Source organism: Amblyraja radiata, chromosome 11 (genome assembly GCF_010909765.2).
Source record: "Amblyraja radiata isolate CabotCenter1 chromosome 11, sAmbRad1.1.pri, whole genome shotgun sequence".
NCBI lineage: Eukaryota > Metazoa > Chordata > Chondrichthyes > Rajiformes > Rajidae > Amblyraja > Amblyraja radiata.
The window spans coordinates 12,525,936-12,539,954 of NC_045966.1; the positions used below are offsets into that span (position 1 = coordinate 12,525,936).

Consider the following 14,019-nt stretch of genomic DNA (forward strand, 5'->3'; position numbering starts at 1 on the left):
GAAGGAGATTGCCTACGACTGCCTGTAAGTAAAAAGCGACCCCACTCCACTGCACTACGAGTTAAAAAGACCAATGCTGAACAAATTCTACTCTCGGAAAATTTTCAATATGCTGAAAAGTTTTCCGCAACCTAACTGAGGCCACGAGTATTCAGGAACTTCCCTTGAGCATGAAGGAGAGTTCCAGCTACCTCATAGGACCTCGTAAGACCACGTGTCGGCCATGCTGCGAATTTGAAGGTTGAAGACACTCTTCTAAACTCGCAGATTAGGTTGCCCAAGTGGGACAGCCCCTTTACTACCTTTCAACTGCAGAGACCTGCGTCCGATCCTGACTACGGGTGCTGCCTGTACGGAGTTTGCATGTTCTCCCTGTGACTGTGTGTACTACTCAGTGTGACAGGCAGCATCCACGGATAGAAGGAATGGGTGACGTTTTGGGTCGAGACCCTTCTTCAGTCACCAATTCTAACTATCCAGAGATGCTGCCTGTCCCACTGAGTTACTCCAGCATATTGTGCCTATCTTCGATGTAAAGCGATGAACTGCTATCATCTGCAGTTCCTTCTTACACACTGTGGGAGTTTTCTCTGGTTGCATCGATTTCTTCCCACACCCCAAAGATGTACAAGTTTATAGGTTAATTGACTTCTGTAAATTGTCATTAGGAGGAGAAGATGGGACATAATTGATGTAGTTAAAATTATGAGGAATGTACAAAGGGTTGACTGAAGGAGAGTTTTTTAGTATCAAGGCAGATAAAACTAGAGGGCAGAGATTTAGGAAAATAGATAAGAGATTCAGAGAGGATCTGAGGAGAATATTCTTCACCCAGTATTGAGTTTAGTTTAGTTTTAGTTTAATTTAGTTTAGTTTAGAGATACAGTGTGGAAACAGGCCCTTCGGCCCACCCGGTCCAAACACACTGGGGACAATTTACACGCACACCAAGCCAATTAACCTACAATCCTGTATATCTTTGGAGTGCGGGAGGAATCCGAAGATCACGGAGAAAACCCACGTGGTCACGGGGAGAACGTACAAACTCCGTGCAGACAGCACCCGTATACGGGTTCGAACCCGGGACTCCGGCGCTGCATGCGCTGTAAGGCAGCAACTTTCTACCCCTGCGCCATCGTGTCGCCCAGTCTTGAATGAAAATCTAGCGCAAGCAATAGCGATGATGTAAGTCACCCAATGGGTTCAAAGCGCTACAAAGGGTTGCAATAAGACCAACACCAGATGCATTGGCCAATATTACCTGACAATATTAACAGAATGCTCTGAAGGAGAGAGTGGTGGAAGTAGAGCTGCTGTCGGCATTTAAGCGGCCACTAGATAAACAATTGAAGGTCAAAGGCCAAGTGAAGAAGATGGGATTAATAAGGATGGGCGCTCATTGGTCAGTATACACGTGGTGGGCCAATTGGCCTGTTTACAGATTATACAGATTATAATAAAACAGTTTGCATTGTGATACCATGCTTGATGATGGGGCATATTTGTGGGACTGATGTGCTGCTTCTGTTAGAGCCATACAAGTCATACAGCGTAGAAACAGGCCCTTCGGCCCAACTTACCCATGCCAACCAACATGTCTCATCTATACTAGTCCCACCTGCCTGCGTTTGGCCCATATCCCTCGAAACCTGTCCTATCCATGTGGCTGTCTGATTGTTTCTTAAACATTGCGATAATCCCTGCCTCAAGTACCTGCTCCAGAGCTCGTTCCATACAACCACCATCTTTAGTGTGTAAAGTTATCCTACATATTCCTATTAAATCTTTTCCCCTTCAACCTAAATCTACAGTATGTCATCTGGTTCTCGATTCTCCTACTCTGTGCACGAGACTTTATGCGTCTTCCCGATCTATTCCTCTCATGATTTTATATAGCTCTATTAGATCACCGCTCAAGCTCCTGCTTTACCTCTCCCAATAGCTCAGACCCTCAAATCCCGACAACACCTTCGTAAATCTTCTCTGCAGCCTTTCCAACTTGACAACATCTTTCCTATAACATGGTGTCCAGAACTGAACACAACACTCTAAATGATGCCTCACCAACGTATCATATAACTGCAACATGACCCCCCAACATGACCTTCATACATTTCAAAACCAATTCTGCCTCTTTCCAATTTTTTTAATTCCTCGGGAGTTTGTTACTCTATGTGTAATCTATTGCGTTAGAAACATAGAAACAGAAAATGGGTACAGGAGCTGGCCATTCGGCCCTTCGAGCCAGCACCGCCATTTAAATATGATCATGGCTGATAATCCAGAATCAGTACCCTGTTCCTGCTTTCTCCTCCCTGGATTCTGTTAGCCCTAAGAGCTATATCCAACTCTCTCTTGAATACGTCCAGTGAATTGGCCTCCACTGCCTTCTGTGGCAGCGAATCTCACAACTCTCTGGGTGAAAACGTTTTACCCCATCTGAGTCCTAAACAGCCTACCCATTATTCTTAAACTGCGACCCCCTGGTTCAGGACTCTCCCAACGTCGGGAACATTTTTCCTGCATCAAGCCTGTCCAATCCCTTAATAATTTAATATGTTTCTGTAAGATGCCCTCTCCTCCTTCTAAATTCCCGTGAATGTAATTCTGTGAATTTCTTTAACTTCAGTTTCAAAAGCCTAGAAATCAAGCAAACATCCTGCCAAAGTAAGCAAGGGAGAAGGAGAGAGGGTTCTTTAAAGTTTAGATGACAGTTCTGCGTGTTACTCCCCCGGCAAGCAGGGTCCTGACCTGCCCACAAGTTACATCAGTGAGATCCTGCATGTTAATTCTCCTCTCCGCCCCTCCAGTCCAGAGCTCTATAAATTGCAACTGTGTAAAAGGCAGTCTCTTACCTCAGCAGACAGCCTAGGTTTTTGCTGGGGGAAACAGTCAGAATGAAGTACCTTGTTCTCTTTGGTTTTGCCTTAGCTTTCTTTTGCATTACCCTGACCAGAGCGATATCTCCCTACAAACAAGTATTGCAGCACAGCAGGATCAGAGGCAGGCAGCATGGGTGAGAAACTTTTAAAGCAATTTTAATAGAACTTTTCCCTGAAGTTTATAAACTTTATAGCCAGGTTATTGTAAACCAGATGCCTTGTGGTGCTTAAATCACACTACTTGAGCTAGTCTTGGCTAAATGACTTTACCGCTTTTGAAAGTAAAAAATATAATTTGGTGCGAGGTTTTGAGTGAGCCTAAACTTGAGACAATAGATTCATTGAATGGCTGTGTGGTAGATGGATTATGCTTCAGCTCCTTCCCGAGCTACTCCTGTTCAGCTTTCCATGGTTAAAAAGAAAAATATGTGTGTTCTTCCCCCCCCTCCAGCCCCAATGTGTGCGCAATGCAGCATGTCGCAGGGTCCAACAAGAAATACTTCTCCAACTGCAAACAGTGGTACCATCGGAAAATCTGCGGCAAACCCACGTGAGCTACTTAGAACCTAAAGTTTATCTGAGGTTTCAAACATGAGACCGAAAATATTCGGGGAATTATATCCTGTTGATTCTTAATCATGTTAGTAATGGTCATAACAACTGTGTAGAATGCATTATCCAGCCTACATTGTTAAAGTACTTTTACTGGCAATATGTGCAAAGATTTAAAAAAAATATAACAACATTTTCAGCTTCCTTTTGTAATTTACTCCTCCAGGTACCATTTTGATCTGGATCTATAATTTATATATTTTTATTTTAAAGATTTAAAAGAAATGAAATTGTTTTAAACTGTGAGGGAATAATTCTTGAATTGGCAATTGATCCCCCCAAGATAAAAAACATAATATTATACTTCACCAAATGTCTTTGGGATTTAATGGTAAATAATGAGCAAAAGATCCTGTTCAGAACTGCACTGGTAGAAGTAAATTACGAAAGGATGTTTGACTGTGAATGTGCTTTTTTTGAGTAGGCAGGTCTGATTTCCTCAGACAGATGATTATAAAAAAAGGTTTCAGTTTTCCTTTGTCTGGATATACCGAGCCCAGTGGTAATAAATATGCATTATAAGAAAATTGGATTTCTGTAGGGGAAATGTTTCTGGAAAGCGAAGCTTTTTCAGATGAAATATCACAACACCGAATAGTATGGGACTTTGCAGAAAGTGACCAGTTGTGTAACTTTTTGACATACTTCCCTTTGTTGCTGGAGCTGAAGGTTTTCAACTTAAAACTACCGTTGGATACCTAACATGCACATGTTGCCATTTCACAACAGTAGGTAACGGAGATGGAAAATAATAAATAATGGCAGAAACCCGAGTTTATGGAACATTGAAGTCTAAATTGGATCAATATGTCCCCACAATGTAAATTAAATCTTGACACAAATGGCTGGAGTAACTCAGCGGGTCAGGCAGCACCTCTGGAGAAAAGGAATAGGTGACGTTTCGGGTCGAGACAGAAGGATCTGAAGGAGGGTCTCGAACCGAAACGTCATATAACCATATAACCATATAACAATTACAGCACGGAAACAGGCCATCTCGGCCCTACAAGTCCGTGCCGAACAACTTTTTTCCCTTAGTCCCACCTGCCTGCACTCATACCATAACCCTCCATTCCCTTCTCATCCATATGCCTATCCAATTTAATTTATCTGTGTTTTACGTCATCTATTCCTTTTCTCCAGAGATGCTGCTTGACCCCACTGAGTTACTCCAGCTTTCTGTGTCTATCTTCGGTTTAAACCAACATCTGCAGTTCCTTGCTACACGTAAAAGTAATCTTGATGGGTTGCCCATAATTTTGTGAGTGGAGAAAGAACAAATGTTCCATATTCTTCATCATCTGTTGGGATGAAAGTCAATTTATTTCCAATTCTCTGTAGAAATGTTTAATGTTTATACATGTGCAGCAGCATCATAATTAAGAACAAATGGCATGAGAAAAAATATTCCACAGCGATGGTACTCACACACTGATCAATGTATTAGTCAGATAGGTGTGCGCAATGAATGAAGGAAGCATTGAAGGGAATGCTGAAATGAAATATCCATCAATTTATTTAGTTAATAACCAGATGAAGGCCAAAACAAAGCTTTCACATCAAAGCAAGAGTGTGTAGGTTATATATGGAGTACTTCAGAAATAACATGGAGCTTCAAGCATTGCAAACTTCAAACACTGCAAGGAATTGGCAGCCAGTACAACGTTCAGATCAGAGTTTGAAATGATATTGTGCCTCTCACGCAAATGACTATAGAGTAGATTAGTTTAGTTTAGAGATACAGCGTGGAAACAGGCCCTACGGCCCACCGACTCCATGCCACCCAGCGACCCCCGCACACTAGCACTATCCCACACACACTCTGGGGACAATTTGTAATTTTACCGTGCCAAATAACCTACAAACTTGTATATCTGTGGGGTGTGGGAGGGAACTGCAGCTCCAGGGGAAAACCCACGCAGGTCACGGAGAGGACGTACACACTCAGTACAGATAGCACCCCTAGTCAGGATCGAACGTGGGTCTCTGGCACTGTAAGGCAGCAACTCTACTGTTACCCCACCTTATAGAGTAGATATTTCAGTGTTCTTTTTTTTACATTTTACATTAAACAAAAATAATTTTAAATAACGACATCAAGCACAGGAGCAGAATAAGGCCATTCGGCCCATTGAGTCTGCTCTGCCATTGGATCATGGCTGATCTATTTTTTCCTCTCAACCCCATTGTTCTGCCTTCTCCCCGTAACCTTTGACTGGAGATTCAAGACTGTTCTCACTAAGAACCTATCAATCTTCACTTAAAAATACCCAATGACTTGGCCTCCACAGCTCCACACCTTGTGAATTTATTTCTTAATGGAATACCATATAATTCACAGAGGCATGCAATACAGAAACAGGGTCTTTGACCATCTGGTCCTATCCATTATAGTCCTAGTTACTAACATTTGGTCCAGAGATTACGATGCCTTGATGATTTAAGTGAACATCAAGATGCTTCTGAAATGTGGTGAGAGTAAGTGCTTCCACCATCGCCTCAGTTCAGTTGTTCCAGTTGCAACCACCTTGACTATAGGATTCTTCCTCAGATCCACAAACTTTAAATCTATTCCCTCTAGTCTTAGATAGCTTTGCCACGCAGAGACTTTACTTACTATCTCAGCAGAAACGAGGGACTGTAGATGCTGGGTTGCACAAAAGAACACAAAGTGCTGGAGTAACTTGGGGGGTGGGTCAGGCAGCGTCTCTGGAGAATCAAGAGATCCACAGTCGAAACATCAATCATCCATGTTCTCCAGTGATGCTGCCTAATCCGCTGAGTTACTCCAGCACTTTACATCCATTTTTCCTACTATCTCTCCTGTCTATGCTGCTCATAATTTAGTATACCTCAATCAGATTGCTCTCTCAATGCCCTGTACTCTAATTTCACCTCCGACCTATGTCACTTACTCCACCCGTCTACCAATTACCTCCCCCATCCACTTGCCAAGCTTTGCCTCGCCTATAAATCTCTTTTCCGGTTTTCTGTCCACAACTCCATCAGCCTAAAGAAGGATCCTTACCCGAAATGTCATCTATCAGTTTCCCCCCACAGATGCTGCCTGGCCTGATGAGTTCCTGTAACAATTAGTGTTTTGGCTCGGGTTTCCAGCATCTGCAGCATCTTGTGTCTCCAATCTCTCCTGAAAACTGAAATGATTCAGGCCCGGCAATATTCTGGTAAATCCCATCGGCACCTTTTGAGTTCCACAGTTAAACTAAATCCATCAAGACATTAAGCTTCCATTTACATAAATCCAACGCTAATCCCATTATAGACATGTGATCTCCCGGTTGGTAAACACTTTAACTCCCCTACCCATTCCCATACTGACCTTACTGTCCTGGACCTCCTTCACTGTCAGACTGAGGCCAAATGCAAATTGGAGGTACAGCTCCTTGTATTTCGCTGTGGCCACCTACAATCCAGCGGTATGGGTTTTGATTTCTCTAACTTCAAGTAACCCTTGCATCCCCTCTCTCTCTCTCTGTCCCTCCCCCACCCTAGTCGTTGTACTAGTTTCACTGTCGACCTGTTGAGTTTCATTGTCTGTATAACTCGTTATCACCTAGCCCACCACCAACAATGGACCATTGTGGGCTCCACCTTTCCTTGATCATCATTACTCTTTTGCATATCGTACATTCATTTGTTCTATATCTCTCATTTCCCTTTTCCCTGACTCTCAGTCTGAAGAAGTGTGTCCCTAGTGTGTGTGTGTGTGTAGGATTCCTTCCTACACATTTTGGCTAATCCCATTTTATTCTTTCCACATTCCCATCAACTCCTCCCAGATTCAATTGCTCATCCAGATTAGTTTAGTTTATTGTCACGTGTACCGAGGTACGGTGAAAAGCTTTTGCTGCGTGCCTACCAGCCAGCGGAAAGGCAATAGATTAATACAATCGAGCCATTCGCAGTGCAGAGATGCATGATAAGAGAAGAATATTTAGTGCAAGGTAAAGCCAGTAAAGTGCAATCGAAGATAGTCCGATAGCAGACACAAAATGCTGGAGTAACTCAGCGGGACAGGCAGCATCTCTGGAGAGAAGGAATGGGTGACGTTTCGGGTCGAGACCCTTCATCAGACTGATGAAGGGTCTCGACCCGAAACGCCACCCATTCCTTCTCTCCAGAGACGCTGCCTGTCCCGCTGAGTTACTCCAGCATTTTGTGTCTGCCTTCGATTTAAACCAGCATCTGCAGTTCTTTCCTACATATCATCCAATAGTAGTTCAGGACCTCCCTCTGGTTGTGCTCTCTTCACACAATAGACAATTGACAGTAGCCAATAAACCTACCAGCCTGTCTGTGTGTGTGTGCTAGGAGTGTGCTAGGAATGTGGAGCACCGAGGGGAAACCCACACAGCCAGAGAGGAAACATACAGATTCCACACAAACAGCGCTGGAGGTCAGTCAGCATAGAACTCCAGCTGTTCCAGCTGTGAGGCAGCGGTTTTGTTACTTGCCCCCTCGCTCTCTCATCTTCATTTTATCAGCAGGATGTAAGAGAATTCTGAGTCTTGAACCAATTTGTTCATCATGCTCACAGGAATGATAATTAGAATGCCTTTTATCTCTCCAAAGCTCAGTGTCCACGCTTGTGTTCTTTCACTTCCTTTCCGTTTTTAAAATATATTTATCACATTTAACACAATCATTCAAATAAAGCACCTTTTTGCTGGGAAACCGGGTATTAACATCTCTGTACAAATTCAGCTAATTGTACACACTAGTTTAGTTTAGAGATATAGCGGGGGAAACAGGCTCTTTGGCACACCGAGTTTGCGCCAACTTGCAATTCCTGTACACTAACACTATCCTACACACACACACACTAGGGACAATTTACAATTTTACTGAAGCCAAGTAGCCTACAAACCTGTATGGCGTTGGACTGTGGGAGGAAACCTGAGCACCTGGAGAAAACTCACACAGGTCACAGGGAGAGCGTACAGCATCCATACAGATAGCACCCGTAGTCAGGATCGAACCTGGATCTCTGTAGCTGTAATGCCCTTGTCCCACTTAGGAAACCTGAACGGAAACCTCTGGAGACTTTGCGCCCCATCCAAGGTTTCCGTGCGGTTCCCGGAGGTTTTTGTCAGTCTCCCTACCTGCTTCCACTACCTACAACCTCCGGCAACCACCAGCAACCTCCGGGAACCTCACGGAAACCTTGGGTGGGGCGCAAAGCCTCCAGAGGTTTCCGATCAGGTTTCCTAAGTGGGACAGGGGCATAAGACTGTGAAACCTTGTAAGTCTAATCTGTGAATGTTTGTTACTTAAAAATTGAGAGCAACATTACCAAAGTTGATCTTTCTTCGTATATGCACCTTGGTGTGAATAATTTTCAGGTCACTAGCATCAGTAGACAATCAGAACCATTTTCCCGGGTGGAAATGTCAAAGACTAGGGGGTATAGCTTTAGGGTGAGAAGGGCATAGGGTGGCACGGTGGCGGAGCGGTGGAGTTGCCACCTTAGAGCGTTTACAGCACCAAATACCCTGGTTTGGTCCTGGCTACGGGTGTTGTCTGTTCTGGAGTTTGCGCGTTCTCCCCTGAACCACGTGGGTTTTCTCCAGGTGCTCCGGTTTCCTCCCACACTCCAAAGAAGTGCAGGTTTGTAGGTTAATTGGCTTGGTATAAACGTAAAATTGTCCCTCGTGTGTGTAGGATTGTGTCAGTGTGCGGGGGTCGCTGGTCGGTGCGGACTTGGCGGGCCGAAGGGCCTGTTTCCACGCTGTAAATCTAAACTAAACCGAACTAAAGGAGACGTGCTGGGCAAGTTTATTTACACAGTGAGTGGTGGCTGCTTGGAACGTGCTGCCAGGTGTGTAGTGCAGATACGATAGTGGCATTTGAGAGGCTTTTGGATAGGCACGTGGAAATGCAGGGAAATGAAGGGATATGGATCTCGTGTAAGCAGGAGAGATCAGTTTAACTTAGCATTACGTTCAGTACAGTCATGGTGGGCTGTGGGGCCTTTTCCTGTGCTGTACTGTTCTATATTCTGTATTCTTAATTGCTCGTTTAAGCATTCAGGGGCCTTTATTGATGGAAGCTGACTTAATATTGGTATATTTAATTGTCTAATAGTATTACTCAGGGACGAATTAATTGCATTCCCTTCTTATTTGAATTGTAACATCATGTCAGGGGTCCTCTGCTCACTGCAAGCAGCTCGATAATTTTCTTTGATGTTCAAATCAATGTAGTCATTTCTGCCTGCGAAAGCATGCCTATAACTCCCACACACATGCATCTGCTCTGCATAATTCCCCTGCTCTTTAGAATTCTGGAGGACTCTGTGAGGCTATTATCCACTATAAGGCAATGCATGACTAAATTGTGCTAACTTTTATGTTTAATGATAGAGTGTATTATAATTAAACAAGGATACGGGCAGCACGATGGAGCAGGGGTAGAGTTACTGCCTTGCAGCGCCGGAGACCCGGGTTCAATCCCGACTACGGTGCTGTCTGTACGGAGTTTGCACATTCTCCCCGTGAGTTTTCACCAAGGTCTACGGTTTCCCCCACACTCCAAGGACGTACTGGTTTGTAGGTTTGTACAGTGGCCCACATTGGGAACACCAGCTGCAGTAGAGGTTAGAAGAGGTGCATGTGAACCTCTGCCTCACCTGGAAGGACTGTCGGGGGGGGGGGTCCCTGGATGTAGTCGAAGGATGGGGTATGAGGACAGGTGCTGCATTATTTCCCCCACCCCCACCCACTAGAATCAGTTTGAAGAAGTGTTCTGACCCGAAACCTGAGGGGGGATCCATCGAAACTTACCGCACAGCGAAAGGCATGGACAGAGTGAATGTGGAGAAGATGTTTCCACTAGTGGGAGAGTCTAGGACCAGAGACCATAGCCTCAGAATAAGAGGACGGACCTGTACAAAGGAGAAGAGGAGGAATTTCTTTAGTCAGAGGCTGGTGATTTTGTGAAATTCATTGCCACAGAAGGCTGTGGAGGCCAAATCAATGGATATTTTTAAGGCAGAGATTGATAGATTCTTGATTAGTACGGGTGTCAAGGGTTATGGGGAGAAGGCAGGAGAATGGGGTTAGGAGGGAGGGATAGATCAGCCATGATTGAATGGCGGAGTTGACTGGATGGGCCAAATGGCCTAATTCTGCTCCTATGACTTATGAAATAAAACATCACCTATCCATTTTCTCCAGAGATGCTGCCTGAGCCGCTGAGTTACTCCAGGGCTTTTGTGTCTACCTTTGGTATAAACCCACATCTGCAGTTCCTTTTTATTACAAAAATCTCTGCCAGACCTCCAGCTCACTTTTCTCTTGCTTCCCATAACATCTCAGGTTACACCTGGCCAGGCCTTGGGGATTTAATCCTCCTTTATGTATTTCAATCCCTCCCTTGATGGGCATTCATGAACCAGGTGGCCTTTAAAAAAAATAGTAATTCAGTGTTTTCCCTGGTCAGACAAGAAGTTCCTGCTTTGCAAATTCTGGATTATTAACTGAACTCGAGTGCCGAGGTGGAATTTGTAATTAGGTCTCTGGAATGTTAGTGAAGGCCTCTGGATTAGTAATTGGGTAATTTAATTACCGGACCACCACCATCACGATAATAGCGATTGTTGATTTTGCTTTACTTATAAAAGGAAGTTCAATGTGGAAAGCTTCCATATTTTAATAATTGAGAAAAATGTAGGTTCCCTCTGGTGACCCGTTCAGTATTTATTCTTCAACAACACTTAAAAATCACTTGCACCTCCTCCAACCTCGACTGTATGCGCTGTTCCAGGTGTGGGCTCCAATATATATCGGCGAGACCAAGCGCAGGCTCGGCGATCGATTCGCTGAACACCTCCGCTCAGTCGGTCCAGACCTATGCGATCTCCTGTTTGCTGAACACTTTAACTCCCCCTCCCATTCCCACACTGACCTTTCTGTCCTGGGCATCCTCCACTGTCAGAGTGAGGCCCAATGCAAATTGGAGGAACAGCACATATTTCGCTTGGGCAGCTTACAACCTAGGGGTATGAGTATTGATTTCTCTAACTACAAGTAACCCTTGCTTACCCTCTCTCTCCATCCCTCCCCCATCTTAGTCATTGTATTAGATTCAAAGTCATCCTGTTGAGTCCCTCCCCAATCTAGTTCTCAGACTAGTTTTACTGTCCTCCTTATTAAATTTTACAGATTGTATGCCTCGTTGTCAGCTTCCCCTCAGCTAACAATGAACCATTGTACGTTTCCCTTGACCTTTTCCCCTTTCGTTTTCGCACCTCACCCTTTCGTATCTCTGTGTCTCCCTCTTCCCTGACTCTCGGTCTGAAGAAGGGTCTCGACACGAAACGTCACCCATTCCTTCTCTCCGGAGATGCTGCCTGAGTTATTCCCGCATTTTGTGTCTATCTTCGCTGTGAACCAGCATCTGCAGTTTTTTCCTACACTAAAAAAAAGATTATCTTTTCATTCTTTGGACTGGGGGTTGATGTGGGCAAGCTGACTTAAAGGTACCTAACGGTAAAAAGACAACCCAAAAGTAACTGCAGTTAAAGAAAATAACACTGGCTGTGGTCCTTTTTGCTTGACCCGAGGTTATAAAGATGCTATATGAATGCAAGAAATTAGATACAAAAACACTGCAGATGCTGGAATCTTGAGCAAAAGTGTTGGAGGAACTCAATGGGACAGGCAGTGGTACACATACCCCAGTTTGCATTGACAGCACCAAAGTAGAGATGGTTGGAAACTTTGCATTACTTGGAGTCAATATCACCAACATCTTCTCCTGGACCATGCATATTGAAGCAACGACCAAGGAAGCAGCCCTACCCCTCTACTACCTTAGAAGGCTTAGGAAGTTCAGCAGGTTCCCTACAACTCTCACCAACTTCTACAGATGCACCATAGAAATAATTTTATTAGGATGCATGACAGCTTGGTTTGGGGAACAGCTCCATCCAAGGCCGCAAGAAATTGCAGCGAATTGTGGACCGTCACACAAACCAACCTCCCTTCCATTGACTCCATTTATACCTCACACTTCCTCGGCAAGGCCAGCAGTATGATCAAGGATGAATCGCACACTGGCCACTCCCTCTTCTCCCCTCTCCCATCAGGTAAAAGGTGTGAAAACGCACCGCTCCAGATACAGGGACAATTTCTTCCCAGCTGTTATCTGACAACTGAATCATCCTACCACAACTAGAGAGCAGTGCTGAAATACTGTCTACCTCTTTGGTGACCTTCGGACTATTCTTGATCGGACTTTGCTGGCTTTATCTTGCACTAAATGTTATTCCCTTATCATGGATATATACACTGTAAATGGCTCGGTTGTAATCATATATTGTCCTTCTGCTGACTGGTTAGCATGTAACAAAATCTTTTCAGCAGGTGACAATAAACTAAACTGAAACTGAACTGAATTGAACTGAACATCTGTGGAGGGAATGGACAGACAAGCTATTTGGGTCTGTACCCTTCTTCAGACAGATATAATCGCAAGCCTTTCCTTTTTAATTGGAAACATAATGCATTAAGCTTCAAAACGAAGATATATGTGTGCTAATTATTATATTATACCCACTGAGTTACTCCAGCACTTTGCGCCCATCTTTGGTACAGACCAGCATCTGCAGTTCTTTGTTTCTACCTAATTATTATATTTGCTGTATGATCATTCCTTGATACAGGAATCTTAGCCGGGTGATATGACTCGGATTTGTCCGTGGGTTGGTTTCATGAGTCCCAAAGTTGTAGTGGTTGGAAATTTGCTTCCAAGTAATTATATACCCTCATCATAATTCACTCTGATCACACGATAAACACTGCCAGATTTCCAATGCAACCTGTTGCTGTACAGATTCATGTTTCCTTATGCCATGGTTAAACAATGCTTTTATATAATGACTTGCCTCTGAAGTAAGGATGCATTGCTTTAACATAGCAGTTATGAGAAATGGGCAATGTTCTGTGTAAGATGGAACGGCAGATGCTGGTTCAAACCGAAGATAGACACAAAAAGCTGGAGTTACTCAGCGGGTCAGGCAGCATCTCTGCAGAAAAGGAATAGGTGACGTTTTGGGTCGAGACCCTTCTTCGGAAATCCTCATCCGAACGAAGGTGATCCGAAACGTCACCTATTCTTTTTCTCCAGAGCTACTACCTGACCCGCTGAGTTACTCCAGCTTTTTGTGCATTATTCTATTAGTTCCTTACCATATGCAACATCTGTGTTTTTCTCCATTGCAATCAATACGACTTGGTTGCTTAGAGAGTTGACTATTTTGGTGTCCTGTGTCATCATATTTTTAAAAAGATAAATCATTTGTGAAATTCAAGAGTGGAAAATGTGGTCTGCAAAATCCGTGATTTTAGTTCTAGGTTCCTTGGAACTACTGCCGCAGAAAGCAAGAATGGAACGAGAATCTCGTCAGTGTTCAACAAAGTGCAGTGCATCTCAAGAAACTACTTCTGAGATAGACACAAAGTGCTGGAATAACTCAATAGGTCAGGCAGCATCTCTGGGAAAT

At 44.0% G+C, this 14,019-nt stretch overlaps 1 protein-coding gene across 1 annotated transcript in view; it reads left to right on the plus strand.

Annotated features, from left to right (window-relative positions):
• Positions 1-2,815: 2,815 nt before the first annotated feature.
• The window catches only part of tgfbi (transforming growth factor beta induced), a 66,296-nt gene continuing 55,092 nt past the window's right edge, over positions 2,816-14,019 (plus strand). The window contains exons 1-2 of the mRNA XM_033029339.1: positions 2,816-3,016; positions 3,334-3,432. Of these exons, the coding sequence (XP_032885230.1) occupies positions 2,898-3,016; positions 3,334-3,432 (218 nt within the window). The 5' untranslated portion in view covers positions 2,816-2,897. The remainder of the gene's footprint in view (positions 3,017-3,333; positions 3,433-14,019) is intronic.